At 39.1% G+C, this 20,759-nt stretch overlaps 3 protein-coding genes across 14 annotated transcripts in view; all 3 read left to right on the top strand.

The window, feature by feature from the left end:
- LOC143260755 (latrophilin Cirl) overlaps positions 1–7,228 on the top strand; it is a 676,923-nt gene extending 669,695 nt beyond the window's left edge. For 6 of the 7 annotated variants that reach the window (XM_076527309.1, XM_076527311.1, XM_076527313.1 and 3 more), the window contains one exon: positions 429–7,228. In XM_076527309.1, the coding sequence (XP_076383424.1) occupies positions 429–1,214 (786 nt within the window). In that variant the 3' untranslated portion in view covers positions 1,215–7,228. The remainder of the gene's footprint in view (positions 1–428) is intronic. The other variant, XM_076527314.1, reaches the window with a different exon arrangement.
- A 2,954-nt stretch (positions 7,229–10,182) lies between these two features.
- Positions 10,183–13,743, top strand: LOC143260757 (peptidyl-alpha-hydroxyglycine alpha-amidating lyase 1-like). Of its 4 annotated transcripts, XR_013035056.1 has the most exons (7): positions 10,183–10,469; positions 10,563–10,743; positions 11,294–11,926; positions 12,282–12,692; positions 12,836–12,967; positions 13,135–13,330; positions 13,566–13,743. XR_013035056.1 is itself a non-coding variant. In XM_076527320.1 (6 exons), exons 1-5 carry the CDS (start codon positions 10,374–10,376, stop codon positions 12,961–12,963), a joined length of 1,449 nt encoding a protein of 482 aa, XP_076383435.1. In that variant the 5' UTR covers positions 10,183–10,373; the 3' UTR covers positions 12,964–12,967; positions 13,569–13,743. The 4 variants fall into 4 exon arrangements, 3 of the variants coding, with proteins under 3 accessions (XP_076383435.1, XP_076383433.1, XP_076383434.1); XM_076527320.1 differs by lacking the exon at positions 13,135–13,330 and having other exon boundaries at positions 13,569–13,743; XM_076527318.1 differs by lacking the exon at positions 13,135–13,330.
- A 1,335-nt stretch (positions 13,744–15,078) lies between these two features.
- Positions 15,079–20,758, top strand: LOC143260756 (peptidyl-alpha-hydroxyglycine alpha-amidating lyase 1). 3 transcript variants are annotated; one of them, XM_076527316.1, is made up of 7 exons: positions 15,079–15,272; positions 15,355–15,529; positions 15,621–15,801; positions 16,132–16,764; positions 17,053–17,463; positions 17,607–17,816; positions 18,952–20,758. In XM_076527316.1, the coding sequence occupies exons 2-7, from the start codon at positions 15,434–15,436 to the stop codon at positions 19,158–19,160; spliced, it is 1,740 nt and encodes a 579-aa protein (XP_076383431.1). In that variant the 5' UTR covers positions 15,079–15,272; positions 15,355–15,433; the 3' UTR covers positions 19,161–20,758. The 3 variants fall into 3 exon arrangements, with proteins under 3 accessions (XP_076383431.1, XP_076383430.1, XP_076383432.1); XM_076527315.1 differs by having other exon boundaries at positions 15,079–15,529; XM_076527317.1 differs by having other exon boundaries at positions 15,080–15,529; positions 17,607–17,711.
- The last annotated feature ends 1 nt before the right edge of the window (position 20,759 follows it).

The raw sequence follows: 20,759 nt of genomic DNA, 5'->3' as shown, positions 1-20,759 counted from the left end.
AAGAAGAATGAAACCGATGATCATGCGATGTCGACGACCCGAGTATATTTGTACATATATCATACAGCACGTACGAAATTCTCTTACTCAGCCCTTCTCCGTCATGCATGCGAGCTCGTGGATCGCGTGGGACGAGCTCACCTGGGAACATCCTCGGGGACTCGCTCCGCAAATCGATCGATCGATGCTGCGAGGACGGGTCCTTGCGCTTCCAGACTTTCTCCGGAACCTGGAAATCGCAGGGATCCCCGTGTTCCACGTCATCTCGACGAGTTGCTCGGTCACATGTACACACACACGCGCATACACACATAGACACACACACACACATATACAACCACACGCGCACACACGAGTTTTGTTTTCTGTTCGCCATCGAGCCTGTGCAACGCAGACCTCGAGCTTAACGGTCTCTGTCTTTCCCACAGAACATTTCTTTTAAATCGTACTCTCGCGACTCTGGACACGGCGGCTCCGAGCAGGAGGACTCGCCGAGGACGCACAACACCCTGACGCTGGGTCACTCGGGACGGAACCGCGGCGGGCGAGGCATCAACGAGAACGAGATCAGCGGCACTCGAACCACGGGCGGGGGCAGGAGAGCGGCGATGCCATACAATCACACGTACACGGAGATCATCGACGGAAGAGCGAACGGACCGGGCCACCATCAGCTGCACGGCCACCATGGCCAGCACGTGCACCTGCCGCGAGGCCTTGCGAACGAGGACGATCCGGTATACGAGGAGATCGAGCGCGCCGGCGTCGGCGGCGGCGGCGAGATCCAGGTCTCGGACATGTCCGACGAGGACGGAAGAAGGCAGAGCGACATGAGCAGACAGTCTTCGAGGAGTTACGGCGATCATAGGCCGCTGATCCCGTACTCGCCCGCCACGGACAGAAACCTGGTGCACTACGGGCAGACGCTGACGGACCGCGGCGGCGGTGGCAACATGCACTACGACCCGTCGGAGTACAACCCGGCGGTGGAGAGGACCTTGAACGCTTGCTGGGAGAAGCTGCGGAAGCAGCAAGCGAGGTACGAGCGCGGCGAGCTGCCTCGTCTCCCAGCCAGCTACGGGATACCGCCTCAACAGGACCACACGAGGACGGTGGCGGTCCTGGACGGCCACACGGTCGTCTGCCACCTTCAGCCGCAGACGGACATGTACACCGGCCGTGGGATGCCGCCGCCTTCCTACAGCGAGTGTTAGAATACCACCGTGGCAGGATTCTGTCGTCCTCTCGGTCTTCCTGCGCAAGGACGACGGACAAGACGCTCCCCGCCGTCCAGGCGCCCGTTCTCGGTGCCTGGACGCTACGTCGACGGATCCAGATGCCGCGTCCTTCCGACGAGCCAAGGGGCGAGACCCTCTGATCACGACGACGGTGGTTCGTTCCTGAAGAAGCCCACGATTTCCGGAGCAACCGGTGTGTCTCAGGCCGCATCCCCGACACAGGGACAACGTTTTTAGCTCAAACGCGAACGACGGCTGACCGCGTCGCGACCACGCCGCCGTTTCTAGCCATAACGCGAGCGCCCGGGCCGTCTCAGATCGGCCTCCTACACTTTGTTTCCGTTTATGTTATTATAATCGCGTGACAGCCGGCGCGGAGGACCGACCGCGATAAGCGTGGCCACGCTCGCAATCGAATTCGAGACCGATAGAACTCGCGACGGGCCTCTCTGCCTAGGCTAAGTCATCGTTGTACCGTCGAAGCGTGCGTTCGGGATTGGTTTCACAGTGACGAGTGTCGTGCGAAGAGAACGATAAAACGTGACGGGTCCTCTTTGGTTCCATCGGGACAGGCTTCGAGGGAGGCACGGCTATCCGCGAGCAGCGAAGCGCGAACCAAGCCGCTTCCTTCCTTAGATTTCGACGCCCTCGAAGCTCGTCCTCGTCGCGGTCGGGGACCGTTACACGACGAGATCGTCGATGCTGGCCCGCTTCGTTAACGAGACGGCGCGTCACGATTCTTCCGTCGATCGCGCAGAATGATCGACGTCGGCTAAATCAGGCGTGCCGTCGGCGGGACGACGACGCTTAAACGGACGCGCGTGCAAGTCGTTTCCTCGTTAACGTTAACCGGCGCGTATTCGATCGCGATCCCCCGGGACGGGGGATCGGTGACGACTCGATAAAGGGGCTAGGCTTTTGTCTACTTTCGAGTGTCTCGCAACGTTAGCGACATATCGTGGATTGCTGTCCCCGAGACGTAGAGAAAGGAATCGTGTAATTACTTAACCGCAATATCGCATTATATTAGTGATCGCATCGTAGATAGTTACTCCTGACGCGTCGATCGTTCGCGGCACCGGCGAACCTCTCGCTCGGTCGCCAACGAAGATCGCGGGATCAATCCTCAAGTTCCGTGGATGAGAGGAGGGGGATCGCGCCCATTCCGCGAGTCTCGACCAGCGAAACAAGGAGGGGCGAGGAACCCTACCGCGGAGAATGAAAATTGAAAACGCAGGGCTAAGGTACCTTTATCGATCGTCTCAGCCAGCTCCTAATTGTACATTGCTTTGGAACGTTACGTTTTAGTCCCAGAATGTTATTTTTATAAATAAAAAATTATATATATATATATATATATAAATGTATATGTATGTATACAGTAACGATACTATATGTATGTGTATATATTATACGTTTATCACTTAAAGAGAGGGGAGAACGAGCGTGAAACAATTGTGCGAGGCAGCCGTAAATGTATGAATATACACACGTACGTATACTATACATAGTGATACAAAGCGATTTTCCGAGCGACGTGGAAAAAGCGAAAAAACTTAGTCACTGTTTTTTACTATTTTTTAAAAAACAAAAAGGTATATGTCGTAATACCGCGTAATCTAATGTGTAACTAAGGGAACCCGCGCGCTATTTATTTTTTATCATCCGTGAGTGTTATCTAATGTATAATTAGCGATCGTGAATCGAATACCGGCGATCGTGGGGGCCGCGAGATCCCGCCGCCGTGGACCGATCGGATCCCGTGGATCCTCGCGGCTCGATCGCCGCGTTCGGGTGACGACGTTCTATGCTTGCAAGAAGATCTTTCGTCGACGAATGGAAGAGGCGTACTCGGCGGACGAATATCGAGCGATCGAAAAGGGACCGGCCGCGCAGCTCGGTATTCCTCCCGGACCGATGCGGCTCGATAAACACATCGTTCGGTTAACTAGCTACGAGCACGGACACTGCGTTTCTTAGCCGCGTTCAACGTTCATTTCGCCGGATTAACCGGCTCCGCAAACAAACAAACCTGCCAAATTCATTTTAGACGAGCGCTCTTTCGCGAGGCGAAGATTCGACGACAAGCGAGTCGGCGCAGGGACGCTTCAATAGTGATCGCGAACGACGATCAGTGCACGGAACGTTCCCGATCGTATCATCTCGCGTGAACTGTAAATGAATATTGTCGACCGATTCTAAGGGAAACGGAGACTCCGAGCAGTTGTAAACGGACCCAGGCAGAAGCTAAATTGCAAACCGGAGGGACACATTGTTCGTAGCGTTTTCGATCGAAGATTTCCGAACCGTCGCTGTGCACTCGTCCGCGACGCAACGCGACGCGACGCGACGCGACGCTCTTAATTTATTCCCCTGCTCAGCCGGACCGGCCGTGATCTTTCTCTCCGGCAGATCGTACGTTAAGACGACTAACTCTATAGGCGAATTATAAAAACTAGGGATAATCAGCGTTAAGGGTACCAGCTATAGTAAGCGTACGAGCGTTTTCGCCGATCGTTGGGCGCTGAACGCGATTTGCTCATTCTGGCGTAGCAAGGAAACGAAGACCCGTTCGCGGTATCCTGGATTTTCGCAGAGCCGTTCGCTCAAGCGTACAGCGGGTAGAACGAGCGACCGAGAGCCGTGTCTGTTCACGGTGGAGCGAGCGTAATGTATCAGTTTCGAGCCACGTAAATTCTTGCCGTCTTGTTTCGCATCCGTAGATCGAGCCACCGTAATTTCTCACCGGATCGTCACGTGCCGTCACCGTGGGTAGCCGGATCGCGCGCGCAAAAGCTTTCGGACAACATATTCGTACTACTTCCTTCCTTCCACTTGTACATTCCTTCGTTGCCATTCAAAGTCACTCGCGGTGTGTGTACGTTTTCAGTCAATTAATGCAGCTCGTGGGAGCGCTAGGCGTCGGATGGTGCTCGAGTCGCCGGGAAACGAACGAATCCACTCAAGATTGTATCCTCGAGATGCGTTGCGGTGCGTGACGACGTTCCGTTTTTTAACATTTTAAGGTTTCGATTATTCGACGCGCGCGTCGGTGATCGAGAATCACCGGCCGCAAGTACCAGCGACCGTTCGGGCAGCGTTTGAAGTCGCGACGATGACGACAACGGCGAAGACAAAGATGTCCGCGAGCCAGCCAGTCGTAGGATTTTTTTACGAGCGAAAGATCTTGCCCGCGAAACGACTACTGCCAGGTATATAATCGTAAATGCAGCCACATTCCATCCGTTCGACTTATCGTAATCGACAGAGACAGGGAGATTAAACGTACGAGCCAGGTAGACGGGAGGCAACACTCACTGTGCCTGGTGAACAGAGGCGTCCGATTTACGATTTGCATATCCGATTCTTTTCGTTACTTCGCATCCTTTCCCTCTGCACCGATAACGGCGTGACCGGCGGGCCATCGATGATAAAGAGAAAACAGACATACACATAGTGCGAGGGGGTGTGCAACTCGTTCGTCTTTCGACGTGGAAAAGAAAGGGGCGGAAGCTTTCCTTTCGAATTGCGTTTCGAGCTTATCGTATACACCTGGCAAAAAGGGTTCGATCAATTAAGACGAGTACGAAAAATTTATTAATTAATGATAGAAGTAAATGTATCGACAACATTCATTATACATATATACAGGAACTATTAATATAAAACTAAATGTCTCTTTTTCTTGTAAGATACGAAATCAGAAGGTTTTACGCTTATGTAAGGAAAAGTTACATCTTCTATTTTGGGGAAACCATTTTGACAATCCCTACTTCTTCGTCATGCTACTTCGATTTCTTTCAAAGGCCAAACTTGTCTCAGTTTTATGTCTAGAAGAGCGGATATTTTATACTGAATAAAAATCATTGGAAATAGTGAAAACTAGAAAGAGAATGTATTGTTTATATATGGTTTACATGGAAAAGTAACGACGCGATGATTAAACATCTCGGCAAAGTTGGTTAAGAATTAAAATATACCGTCAATTATCCCTAGCGATCAATGGTAGCTAACTTCTGTATCACATTAATCCAATGTAATAACAGATGGTCAAATAATTCCTTTGATATTTCTATATTTGCGATTTTAATCAAATATTTTCTGCCAGGGGTAGTATTCGAGTCCAGCGTTCGTTATCTGATTTAATGATAACTATAGATGCTTTGCGCCTCGTGCCCTATTGTAGGTTTCGTTTTTGAGGTCTCTAAAATGACGGGAATACAATATCCTTTATTTATGAACATGGAAAAAGTACATTTAGAACGAGCAAGTAGCACTCCCCCGTGGCATCACGTTTCTTGAAGATTTGTTGCGTGAGAAAAAGGGGAAAGAGAGATAGCGTTTATCGTCGGGAAATCTCGAAGCAAGGTGTATATAATGTAAATAGGGCTTTGTACATGTTCAACACTTGTAATGTAAATGGAAAAGTGTGTGGAAAACGAGAAAGAAAGAGAGAGAGAGAGAGAGAGAGAGAAAGAGCGAGATAGAATGAAAGTATGCTGAGAATGTAGAGTGCATGTGACGAAACGGGAAACCGAGGGAAACGAGAGGATTGATGTGAACACAGAAGAAAATACGCTAGATAAGACAAGTTACTAGTAAGTAGTGAATATTACAGTGACTATTATCGTGATGGCGGATGTGCGTGAGGCGGTTAACTTAAGTCCCCCAAACTGCGTAATTAGTTAATGTGTAAATAAATTAAGCGAGGAAGTAAAACATTAAATGAAAGCCCAAGTAATCATTGGATATTTATAATGAGTCTCCACCGAAAGTGAAAACGGGAACGAAAGCGAGAACGAAGAAACCAAGGAAAGAGGAAGCAGATTCGACGAGAGAGAAAGGAGGGGAAGCGAACAGGACACGTGGACTCCGTGCGGTTAGGTTACTCTTGCGAGAGAGAAACGGCACAAGGGAAACGAAGAATCCAGACCGACAAAAGGAAGAAAAAAAAACATGCGAAATAGTAGGAGAAAAGACAAACGACCAGAAAGGAAACTTTTAAGATTGTGCAACAATTAATCAGATGGACAGATATACAGTGCATGTTTTATCCTTAGCTGTTTTATAAATATTAAATCTATCCTCCCTCCATCCATCACACCCTCTCCTCCTTTCTCTCTCTCTCTCTCTCTCTCTCTCTCTCTCTCTCTCTCTCTCTCAGATACACACACCCACACATGCGCACACGCACACACACACATACCCACACATGTACCTTTTTCTCCTGTCTCCTTTTTCACACGACAAATCGGGCACGACCCTCATCTAGTACACGACCGTGTACCGTTCAATTTTCAAGATACGTTCCTTTCAATCGTGCGTACTATCTCTTCGTTACCTTTCGTCGCCTGTGTGCAACCAACGATTAATGGCCCGAGATTGTATTTTTGCGTCTAACGTTTCGTTTTGAATAAGATAACGGATCAGATAAAGGATAAAGACACGCGTGCACACGTCGCCAGCGTCCCCCGTCTCTTAAATCCCGTCCCCAATCTTCCAAGAAACCACCCCCTTTCGGCTCCTCATCAACCTGTTGAAAGTATCGGGATACTTTTCTTTGTTCCGAACCGTTTCGCTCGAAACGAACGAGCCATCGATTGCGTACAACCGCAGAATTCCGAGGAAAACGACGCGCAATACTACCATGCATCAAATTTGCGACGATTCTGTGATCTTACCGATTATGTTTTCGCTTTGTAAGTGATATATTCGAAGGTAACCGAACACGCGGACAGTTCTTTTCCGTGGAATCCATCGCCTGCCTGCGCACGCTGATAACAGACAAGGGAAGGACACTCCGAAGAGTAAACCGAAGAAGACGACGAGGGCGAATGAAGATTTGAAAACAAAGATGAACAAGAAGAATGTAAAATCTAGGTATCTCCGATCTACTAAGAACCTCCGTTTCTTCATTTTTGTATGCTTCTTTAAGACTGTCTGATACAGGAAAAAAGGATAAATAAATGTGTACCAATCTCTGAATAAAATACGAGTTATTCTACTATCCCTGGCTGAAAATATTCGATCGAAACCGTGAATCCGATTGTCTGAAACATTATTTAGATGTCTACTAAATATGATAAAGAGAGCTGCTAATTAAGAATTACTGAAAAGGTAACGATATGTAGTAAAAATATTACCAAAATTACATAAGTAATGACAAAACGTTAGAATATTTTCGTCTAGAACACTTAAAGATTGATTTTGTAATTTTTTTTTAAGATACATATGATAAAAAATACGTTTGCAAAAGAATTTATTTCAATTCGTAAAAATAATAAAGTTACAGATGCTTCAAGTAAAGTTGCATACTTCTTATATACATATGTTAAGATATTTTATTTCGATTCACGCCATAACCACATTTGTGCCAATGAAAAAGCTACTTCAGTTCTCGTTCATAAAATTTTCAAAAAAGGCTTGTTGCAGAAAGCTCGTACAATTCTGAGTACATGTTACAGCTTAAAAATGCACTATGTAGACAAAGTAATAATCAACTAAGTCTAAAAGATAACACTCTAGATGAAAATAATATGTAATAGGATGCCAATGTGTGTGTGTGCTTGGACATAATTCAACCTTTCCTCAAAACAGTATAAAATTTTGTTATTCTGGATCTCATAAAGAAACAAACGGATTCAATTTTAAATAATGTGTGTATATTCTTAAAGATATTTTCTACATAAAATGTATGGTTGTTACACATAGACGGTTGGTTCAATTGATCGAATATTTTACGTCAGGAACATACTGTTCCCGGAAATCAAGCAAATTTTAGGCGTCCGGAATTAAACTCCTCCCCGAATGAAAGAAATTTTGATGGCCTGTTTCTCCATCTTCATTTATACAGACGAATTAGTGGTATAGAACTGCATCGATGTAAAATAAAATTCATTAAAATATCATCTTCTACAACTCCGAATTCTATTAAACATTTGATTCTTTCTACATAATTACTCCTGCGCATGCATCTAATGGCGTCTCATTGAACAACAATTTCGCGTGTACATCAACTAATTTTTTTATCAAACGATAAATAATATTTGCAGTTTTTATGACCCAGAATAGCTGCAGTTTTTATGACCCAGAATAGCTGCAGTTTTTCTGACCCAGTTTGTGAATAACCGATGCATCAGCTCCTAATTTAGTGAATCATTTTATCGCGCCTAAATGACCTCTTGTTATAGCTTCATAGAGAGAAGTAGAGAGAGGTTTTGAGAAATCTTCCGTATTCAGAGAATCTTTATTCAGAACCACCGCAAACTTGTCAAATCGATTGATTCCACTAAACAATAAGTAAAGGAAATCGATTTAATTGAACTGTGTTGAACATTAATGGTGTGTATTTTTTTTAACATTAAATTGCTTAATAATGATATACGTATAATAATATAGTAATAAATAATAATGAGAATAAACAATGATCGAATTTTGTCGCTTTATGATTAACATATAAATATCTTAACGAATATATATATAAAATGAACGAAGTATCTTGTGGAAAATTCAATGGATAAAAATGCGCGATTTTTTAATTTTATGCTATCGGTAAGATTGCTGAAGTATTGGATACATTGTTGCCAAGTATACACCCGTGACAAATTATGTAAATTGGTTAAATTACTCAGGTGGAACCGTACTTGCGAAAAAACCATAATGTTGCGCATAATGCTAGTATTGTCACAGAACAAGTATCAGAATAGACCAATTACATATATTTACCTGTTATAAGATAGTAGATCTGTGTAACTTCATTATCAATTTCGTGTAGAGCTCGCCGTTATCGATAATTCGTAATATTAAATTCAGTAGGAATTGAGTATTTGTAAACTTCATTTCTACTACCGACCGCTTAATCTGATTTGGAGGCAAGAAATTCATACATATATCTATTTAATATGATTTGGTGGCAATATTGATTTACATTATCGAAATACATTCTTAGGTCTGTTGGCTAAACTTTCCTCTTATAGATGGTTGTATCGTATTTGTAGAGAGTCCGCTTTTGAAAAATTGATAATCGACTACAGTCTCGGGTAAAAAATTGACAAACTGTGATGTAGAATATTGTCCTAGCATAGAATCATCTTTTAAGAAATAAAAATGCAAACTGCTGGAAAGAGTGACACAATTGCTGCAATACTGATGGGTTCGGATGCAACAGATGGATCGCCCACCTGTAAGTACAGCGGTTTCATGAATCTCCACGTGTTGACGTCGCAAAATATTGTAGTTATGTAAAATTGGTACTATAAAGAATAGTACCAATTATTAAATAAAATAAAAAAGAATAGTAAAGAATAGTACCAACAATTGCAATGGATCAATTGTTTAATTACTATGGTGCGGTAAAACCTTTTTCAAATTTTATTTTGTCTCCAGAACACATCAACATCTATAATTTAACTGTTATACATATGTATGACGTAATATCTCTAAATGAATTGTCGAAGAAAACCATAAAGTTATTTTATTTATTATGTTGTCGTAAAGTAATTAAATTAGTAATTAATTCTTTCTTACATTCAATTGATTTGAATACAATTCAATCTTTAGCTATGAATACAAAATATTTGTCTTTTCGCGGGGAAATAATTGAAACGCAACTGACGTATTTGAAACGCTAGACGCATATAACGTAACTAATCTGAAGGCAAGCTAATCAATACTCCATATAGTAGGATAAGTTGAAGTTTTCCTGCACATCTTATATACACCGTGCGCTCTTGTTTTTAGAATACAATTTCACTATAATGTTAACAAATGCTTTTTATTAGAAACCCAAGGAATCTTGAAATATTATTTCTATTTCTGGGCTATGTAGAAAAGTATTTATAAATAAGTTTGAACGTTCCTTATAGACATAATCGTGTTTGTCGGACGTATTCCATCGCTTCGCCGTCAGATGGCTATCCGTGTTCCCTGTTGCATACGTCAGTAATTGTCAGTGAACATACGCGTGGTGTTAGGGGTAGGTAGTAGTGTGTAATCGGTGTAACGTCTAATATATCTGCATTCAGCCGCTGATTTTTCAAGATAATGCTGCATAAAAGTGAATCGAACGAGTAACTAACGGTAGTCCGAATGAAATTCAGCGCAGGCAAGAGCGTCTAATGCCTTTGGTGTTCAAGGATGATGTCTCTACACCATAACATTGCCTGTTGCATTTCTGTTTTATTCATTTGCAATTTTGTCAGAGCCAATTATCGAAACTATTTGGACTACCAGGTATACAATCGTTTTACAACTATGAAATTCATCTGTTGATTATAACATTGAGTAAACATTATATGACAATTGATCAATCTTCTATTTTTGCAGGACGGAGTCTTGCCTTTACCTGACAAACCATTTGGTTACAATGAATACGATGAAGATGCAGACACAGGTGACAGAGATAAGGGGTCATTGATATCACAATCGGATTTGACATCCGACAAGGGGTATGCCTATCAAAGTAGTACACATTCTGTACTAGATTCTTTGGATGCATTAGACAAAAGTAAATAAATATTATATTCTATATAACCATATGTGCACAGATTACGTGCCATTTGAATGTTAATTATCATAAAGATGTTTATTTGTAATAGAAGTGTGAAAGTTGGGAACAGTATATATACATGTTACAGTAACTTTGTTATACAGGGGAATATCTGTTACTATTAATGGAACAAGGATATTCTTAAAGAATTAATTAAATAATTAGTTCAAAAAGGCTTATATTAGAATAATAATTTTATTATTTCGTAGTACTTTTTCAGAATCAGATGTTTACTAAAAAGTTTATTTAATGAATTGTTTGGTTCAGTGAAATACATATTATAATTTAAATAATTTTTTCTTCCATGTCAAGATTCGTTAAAATCTCAAAATGAATATGATTTTGATATAAGACTGTTTATATAATAGTTTGGTTGTTTATCTGTCAATTAAACAATACATCATGCATTTCCTCATATCACTAATAGAAATAGAAATATTACTTTGTAGTTGGGTCAGCAAGACAACCTGCATACATGTGTACATATTTGAATTTTTTTAACCAACAGATATAGTATGGGATTCCTATTGGGCTCATGATTTAAAGTTTGGCCAAATATCTGCAGTATCCATAGACCCAGTTGGCAACATAGGTGTGTTTCATAGAGGTTCACGTGTCTGGGGCTCTGATACATTTGATATGAAGAATAGGTTTATGCAGGCAAATGATGGGCCAATTCCAGAAAATACTATAGTCCTTTTGGATAAGTCTGGCAAAAAGTTACTAGAATGGGGTGGACACATGTTTTATTTGCCACATGGGTTAACGATTGATTTGTATGGAAACTATTGGATTACTGATGTTGCTTTACATCAAGTATTTAAATTTGATGCCGAAGATATATTGACAATGGTGGAAGTGGAAAACTTAAAGAAAAGGCAGAACAACCTGAGGAGGATGTTTTTCAATAATCAAGATGATGACAGCATGATGCCAAAGTATGTCCTCAAGCCGTCATTGACACTTGGAGTAGCTTTCATTCCTGGTAGTAGTGACAAACATTTTTGCAAACCAACAGCAATTGCTGTTCAGACTAACGGCGACTTTTTTGTCAGCGATGGTTACTGCAATTCTAGAATTATTAAATTTAATGCAAAGGGGAAGAAAATTCTGCAGTGGGGTCGAAATTGGGGAGGAGAAGGTAATTTTTCATTTGTAACATACAGGGCTGATGAATAAGAATTATTATTTAATAAACTCAATAATTTGTCCGAGATTCATGATAACTCGAGGCTATCTTACCTGCTATAATGCAATATTATGAACAGATGTATTCATTTTCGCCAAACTTATATTATTTCAGAAAATGAATAAGAAGATCGAATTGCAATTGCCAGATGAGTTCCTTTAATGCAACATAGTTTGTGTAAAACGTTTTGTAATAGAACCAGTAAGAAGTGAATTAATTTAGATAATAGCTCTTACTAATTCACCCTGTTTGTTTAGAAGACAATATAGATGAGGATAATATAGTGAAGAAATATCTTAATTCATAGGAAGTATGAATATGCAAACTCCTCCGCCTAATGCGTTCTTCGTACCACATGCGTTGACTCTTGCCACTGAATTCAACTTAATATTTGTCGCTGACAGAGAAAACGGCAGAGTGTTATCTTTCTCTACATCCAATGGGACGTTTCACAAAGAATACAAGCATCCTACAATCGGTACAAAGATTTACAGTGTAGCATATGCTAAGGAGAAACTTTATTTGATTAATGGTCCTGATCCACGTTACGAGTGGCCTATAAGAGGATTTGTTGTTGATATGCATTCTGGGGATCTGCTATCTCAGTTCGGGCCGAATTACAGCATGAACAGACCACACGATATAGCTGTTACCGAGGATGGGTCTGAGATATATGTAGTGGAATTAGATAAACATCAAATATATAGATTTTTGCAAGGTAAATATGTCTTCTTTCTGCGATACTTTGCTTGTACATAGGTTACTCCACTGCCAGTTGATTATTCAAAATTGCATGGACTCGTAGAACTTGACTTAATTTAATTTTTGGAACTGCAAGTTATAAGTATGCTTTTCTTCTAGATATAAATGCAACGGTCCAAACTGGAAAGACAATGAAAACGACAAAAGCTCGTTTGTTCAAAAAATTATTTAGATGTCTTCTAAATATGATAAAAAGTACTGATCATATATTAAATGGGAATTACTGAAAAGGTAATGATATGTTAAAAAAATATTACCAAAATTAGTTAAGTAATGAAAAAACGTTATTATATTTTCAACCAGAACACCTAAATATTGATTTTATGTTTGATTTTTTTTTATGGTACAGGTGATAATATATGTATATGTAATACCATTTCAATTTGTAAAAATAATAGTTACAGATACTTGAAGTAAGGATGTATGCTTCGTGAATGCAAGATATTTTATTTCGATTCACACCATAGCTGCATTTGTGCCACTAAGAAAGCTATTTCAGTTTTGCGTCTTAAGTTTTCAAAAAAGACTTGTTGCAAAAAGGTCATACAATTCTCAGTGCATGTTTTGGCTTAAAAAATGCACTCTGTAGTAAAGGTAATAGTCAACTAAGTCTAAAAGATGACACACTAGATGAAAATATTTCCACAATGCTTAAGAATAATTTAACCCTATCTGAAATCATTGTAAAATTTTGATATTCTGCTTCTCATGAAAAAACAATCGGATTCAATTTTATATATGTATTTTTTTTTATAAAGATATTTTCTACATAAAGTGTATGGTTATTATATGTATAGGCGGGTGATTTACTTGATCAAATTTTTTGCAGCAGGAACGTCCCAGGAAATAAAGTAAATTTTAAGCGTTCGGAATTAAACTCTTCTCCGAATGAAAGAAATTTTGGAGACTTGTTTCTGCATCTTCATTTATACAGAAAAATATAATGGTATAAAACTGCTTCGATGTAAAATGAAATTCATTAAAAGATCATCTTCTACAACCCCGAATTTCATTAAATATTTGATTCTTTCTACATGATTACTGCTGCGCATGCATCTAACGGCGTCTCATTGAACAACAATTTCGTGTGTACATCGATTAGTTTTTTAACTAAAATATATCGAACAGCTGAACATACAATTTTGTGAAGTATTCACCTCCAACGAAATAAATGGGTTCAGAACCGTGCTCAGATGGAACCGTACTTGCGAAAAAACCATAATATTGCGCATAATGCTAGTATTGTCACAGAACAGTTATCAGAATAGACCAATTACATATATTTACCTGTTATAAGATCGTAGATCTGTGTAACTTCATTATCAATTTCGTGTAGAGCTCGCCGTTATCGATAATTCGTAATATTAAATTCAGTAGGAATTGAGTATTTGTAAACTTCATTTCTACTACCGACCGCTTAATCTGATTTGGAGGCAAGAAATTCATACATATATCTATTTAATATGATTTGGTGGCAATATTGATTTACATTATCGAAATACATTCTTAGGTCTGTTGGCAAAACTTTCCTCTTATAGATGGTTGTATCGTATTTGTAGAGAGTCCGCTTTTGAAAAATTGATAATCGACTACAGTCTCGGGTAAAAAATTGACAAACTGTGATGTAGAATATTGTCCTAGCATAGAATCATCTTTTAAGAAATAAAAATGCAAACTGCTGGAAAGAGTGACACAATTGCTGCAATACTGATGGGTTCGGATGCAACAGATGGATCGCCCACCTGTAAGTACAGCGGTTTCATGAATCTCCACGTGTTGACGTCGCAAAATATTGTAGTTATGTAAAATTGGTACTATAAAGAATAGTACCAATTATTAAATAAAATAAAAAAGAATAGTAAAGAATAGTACCAACAATTGCAATGGATCAATTGTTTAATTACTATGGTGCGGTAAAACCTTTTTCAAATTTTATTTTGTCTCCAGAACACATCAACATCTATAATTTAACTGTTATACATATGTATGACGTAATATCTCTAAATGAATTGTCGAAGAAAACCATAAAGTTATTTTATTTATTATGTTGTCGTAAAGTAATTAAATTAGTAATTAATTCTTCCTTACATTCAATTGATTTGAATACAATACAATCTTTAGCTATGAATACAAAATATTTGTCTTTTCGCGGGGAAATAATTGAAACGCTACTGACGTATTTGAAACGCTAGACGCATATAACGTAACTAATCTGAAGGCAAGCTAATCAATACTCCATATAGTAGGATAAGTTGAAGTTTTCCTGCACATCTTATATACACCGTGCGCTCTTGTTTTTAGAATACAATTCCACGATACTGTTAACGAATGCTTTTTATTAGAAACTCAAGGATTCTCGAAATATTATTTCTATTTCTGGTCTATGTAAAAAAGTATTTATAGATAAGTTTGAACCTTCCTTCTAGACATAATCGTGTTTACGGGACGTATTCCATCGCTTCGCCGTCAGATGGCTATCCGTGTTCCCTGTTGCATACGTCAGTAATTGTCAGTGAACATACGCGTGGCGTTAGGGGTAGGTAGTAGTGTGTAATCGGTGTAATGTGTAATATATCTGCATTCAGCCGCTAATTTCTCAAAATAATGCTGTATAAAAGTGATTCGAACGAGTAACTAAAGGCAGTCCGAATGAAATTCAGCGCAGGCAAGAGCGTCTAATGCCTTTGGTGTCCAAGGATGATGTCTCTACACCATGACATTGCCTGTTGCATTTCTGTTTTATTCATTTGCAATTTTGTCGGAGCCGATTATCAAAACTATGTGGGCTACCAGGTATACAATCGTTTTACAACTATGAAATTCATCTGTTGATTGTAACATTGAGTAAACATTATATGACAATTGTTCGATTTTTTTTTTGCAGCACAGAGCCTTGCATTTACCTGACAGGCGATTTGGTTACAATGAGTACTATGAAGATGCAGACACAGGTGACAGAGATAAGGGGTCACTGATATCACAATCGGATTTGACATCCGACAAGGGGTATGCCTCTCAAAGTGGTACACATTCTGTACTAGATTCTTTGGATGCATTAGACAAAAGTAAATAAATATATTCTATATAACCATATGTGCACAGATTACATGCCATTTGAATGTTAATTATCATAAAGATGCTTATTTGTAATAGGAGTGTGGAAGTTGGGAACAGTATATATACATCATTTTTTCTTCCATGTCAAAATTCATTAAAATCTCAAAATGAATATGATTTTGAGATAAGACTGTTTGTATAATAGTTTGGTTGTTTATCTCTCAATCATTATAGAAATATAATATCATATCATTAATAGAAATAGAAATATTACTTTGTAGTTGGTTCAGTGAGACAACCTGCATACATGTACATATTTGAATTTTTTTAACCAACAGATATAGTATGGGATTCCTATTGGGCTCATGATTTAAAGTTTGGCCAAATATCTGCAGTATCCATAAACCCAGTTGGCAACATAGGTGTGTTTCATAGAGGTTCACGTGTCTGGGGCTCTGGTACATTTGATATGAAGGGTAGATTTATGCAGGCAAATGACGGGCCAATTCCAGAAAATACTATACTTCTTTTGGATAAATCTGGGAAAAAGTTACTAGAATGGGGAGGACACATGTTTTATTTGCCACATGGGTTAACGATCGATTCGTATGGAAACTACTGGATTACTGATGTTGCTTTACATCAAATATTTAAATTTGATGCCGAAGATATATTGACGATGGAGAAAGTGGAAAACTTGAAGAAAATGCAAAACAACCTGGAGAGAACGTTTTCCGATAATCGAGATGATAACAGCATGATGTCAAAGTATGTCCCCAAGCCGTCATTGACACTTGGAGTGGCATTTTCTCCTGGTAACGATGATAAACATTTTTGCCAACCAACAGCAGTTGCTGTACAGACTAACGGCGACTTTTTCGTCAGCGATGGTTACTGCAATTCTAGAATTATTAAATTCAATGCAAAGGGGGAGAGAATTCTGCATTGGGGTCGAAATTGGGGAGGAGAAGGTAATTTTTCATTTGTAACGTACAGGGCTGATGAATAAGAATTATTATTTAATAAACTCAATAATTTGTCCGAGATTCATGATAACTCGAGGCTATCTTACCTGCAGAAGATCAAATTGCAATTGCCAGATGAGTTCCTTTAATGCAACATAGTTTGTGTAAAACGTTTTGTAATAGAACCAGTAAGAAGTGAATTAATTTAGATAATAACTCTTACTAATTCACCCTGTTTGTTTAGAAGACAATATAGATGAGGATAATATAGTGAAGAAATATCTTAATTCATAGGAAGTATGAATATGCAAACTCCTCCGCCTAATGCGTTCTTCGTACCACATGCGTTGACTCTTGCCACTGAATTCAACTTAATATTTGTCGCTGACAGAGAAAACGGCAGAGTGTTATCTTTCTCTACATCCAATGGGACGTTTCACAAAGAATACAAGCATCCTACAATCGGTACAAAGATTTACAGTGTAGCATATGCTAAGGAGAAACTTTATTTGATTAATGGTCCTGATCCACGTTACAAGTGGCCTATAAGAGGATTTGTTGTTGATATGCATTCTGGGGATTTGCTATCTCAGTTCGGGCCGAATTACAGCATGGACAGACCACACGATATAGCTGTTACCGAGGATGGGTCTGAGATATATGTAGTGGAATTAGATAAACATCAAATATATAGATTTTTGCAAGGTAAATACGTCTTTTTTCTGCGATACTTTGCTTGTACATAGGTTACTCCACTGCCAGTTGATTATTCAAAATTGCACGGACTCGTAGAACTTAACTTAATTTAATTTCCGGAATTACAACTTATAAGTACTTTTTTTTCCCAGATACAAATGCATCCGTACAAACTGGAAAGACAGTGATAACGACAAAAGCTCGTCATGAACCGGCACCTTTAACGGACAGTAACACTAACAATCCTTCCATTGGAGGTACTACAACAGCAACATTAGTCTTACCCCTTGTTACAGCAGCAGTCATTTTTATTGCCCTCTGTATAGCAATTGCTGCAGTTGTAGCAAGATGTCAGAAAAGAGGTAGATTGTTTCAGTATGATGAATCTGCTGTCGAATTCTCAAAACTAGTCGAATAAGAGTATTAATTTGACTAATTTTGAGTTGTTAATTAATAGTTGTGCACGCATGTCAATTAGCTTAGTCGGAACCCAGCGTTTTTCGGTAGTGACCTCGGAAGTAGTCGATTTTCTTGGTCCATCGTGTGCTATTTTAGCAAATCATAATTTCTTCGATGGCTACTAAAGGATGGAAGGACGAGCGACATTTACAGACCGTTTGAAAAATTTCCTTCGAGACTGTCGAGCTTTACGCTGTAAAATAATCGATAGGCTTTTGTACTGGCTTTGCATGTGTTTCATGCACCCCCAATGCTATTTTTATCGTTTCAGTAAGTAATTATTTATTTTCCAATGGACTGATGTTTTGAATGTTTATGCAAGAACCATATTTAGGATACTGCCAGTACAACAAGATCCTGTTCCTTGTTGCGATTGCATTTATGATTTCTCGATACTGATATTCAATAGATATTGATCCTTCGATTTTATGCGAAGGTAACCTTCGTTATGGCTACATATCAACCGACAATCCATCCATTTCGTTTGACGCCCATTCAAAGAAGTAGAATATAGTTGGCAATATATGTACTTACTGTGTAAATATTCTTTACAATTCCCAGTGACTGCACAAGCGTGAACGTATATATTATTTATAATTTTATTATCGTACTTGGTACATTATAGTAAAGGAAAATAATTCGCGGATCACGTCTTCCTAGAAATTATTTCAGATTATTTCTCGCGAGTACTTGGTTCGCAGAATGTTGCATCCTTCCGTTCTACCTCTTGTACGTGATCTTTTATTTATTTACATGTGCATCTCTTGTAAAAGCAAATATATACGTGCTCTCATTTCAACGATGCATACGGTTATTGTCCTGCGTATTATCCTGTTCACATAGCTATGAACGAGTCATGTAAGTATTCAATTGCGAGAGATACATACATTGCACGCCGCTTAGAACTCTACCAAGTTATAGACTCTATCACGATTACAGCTAGTGTTGACGCAATTGCTACTTCGTGCGAGTATACCGATACACGAACTCGTTCTGGTACCATACAAATTTTCTAATTTCGTTTATTTTCGCAAACAGGATGTTTGTTGATAATGCGGAAAAGAATGCACTGGGAAACGGAGAGGCGGGAAATCTTTAAACTGTCGAGCCTCTTGGAAGGCAGAAGAGGCAAGGGTTTCAAGATATTCGAGAAACGACCGAATCCGCGAGACTTTAGTAAATTGAACACGGAACCGGAAACTTCAGAGGACGAACACCCGGAGAACAGTCTCATGAGGGTCATTTAATGCAAGTGAACATTTAACTATCAAATTCGAAAGATTACTCGTTCAGTTCACTTACCGTTTCACTTGCCTCGTGTGCATGCAGTTTCAAATTTTGGGACGTCGCTATGCTGCACCACCATACGTTTCGATCGCGAGGTTTACTTGTACAGGGTCTATGAAAATTATGTGTAAAAGCCACCAAAGACACTGGATTCGATCAAAGACAAAGGTTCCGCGTTGTTTTTTAAGTGAAAAGTTTGATGATTTTGCACATGGTTGTTTGCATTCTTCGTGGTAAGTAGAATACATCCCAGAGAACAAAAATTTGTACAAATGTTTATCGATGCAATGGTCTTTACACATCATTTTGTGTATCCTGTGCAATGAACTTCTCGCAACTTGTTGCCTTCTAACGCTTAAGCGAACGCTTATTCAGTTAAGTATATGCGGTTACTTCAATGGGATCGAAAAGATCTATTTGTATCGTTTAGACGACTTTATAATGATTGAACGAAAAGCCCTGACGTTTCTGGTTCCGTTAAGAATCTGCTAATTGGGACGTTTTCCCATTCAACTTAATTCATTTCGATTTTAGAGAAAATATTCTTATCGTATGTTTGAAGTATTTCAATCTGAAAAAGAGAGTATTATCATGTTTTCCTCGCCTTTGAGAGATGAGATATGCGAATTACATTAAAAATATATATACATATATACATATACATACATATATATATACATATATATATATATATATATATATATATATATATATATATATATATATATATATATATATATATGAGTATGAGTATTTAAAAAAAATAATATTCGAGGTTGAGACACTCTTGCAAATAGTATTTTTAAGAAACTGCCGTTATTTTCGTGTTATAGTTTTTTCCGACTATCGACACGATTTTATTGAAAAGAATGTTTTATTCTTAACTAGATTCGAATACCTAAATTTTAATGTTTTCGAACTACGAGGGATCATTTTTGTTCCAGTGACAAAACATAAGACAGACTATCTTATTTGTTATATTACGTAAGAATGTAAGATAAATGTGACGACTGTACGTTTAAAATTGCAAGATATTTCTCTTGAAATATTATAACTTACCTGATAATAATGGCCTTGCAAAACGATATTTGGAAAGTGACCAAACTTGTGGTATATACAATGATATCTGTCAATATCCGATTATAAATTCTATTATTCAATTATATATTGTAAAACCATGACATATCCCCTTAAAGATCTAAGAAGAAACCTTATTGAATCTACGTTTTAATCCGGAACAAAATACTGTAACTGTCGTTATATTATATATACTCGTTAATGTTCTAAGCTTTAAGGGACTAGCGTACTTCGAATGTGTTCCACGAAGACAGTATTTTAAATAGTACCTGAAGACAAACTTCCAAGCGTCCTGTTTCTCAGTTCCTCTATTAAGTTCTGCGATTTGATTCAGCATTTCAGCGATGTAATCTAGTCCGTAAATGAAAGTACTTAAGTTCATCGTTCGTATATGTTCTGTATGTTGTTATAAACATGATACTTGTACCCGTGAACATGAAAATGTATATATTCAAATAAAAAAAAAAACTATGTGTTTGTAC

The sequence above is a fragment of the Megalopta genalis genome, chromosome 19 (assembly GCF_051020955.1).
Source record: "Megalopta genalis isolate 19385.01 chromosome 19, iyMegGena1_principal, whole genome shotgun sequence".
Taxonomy (NCBI): Eukaryota; Metazoa; Arthropoda; class Insecta; order Hymenoptera; family Halictidae; genus Megalopta; species Megalopta genalis.
This window is presented reverse-complemented; position numbering and strand designations above follow the sequence as displayed.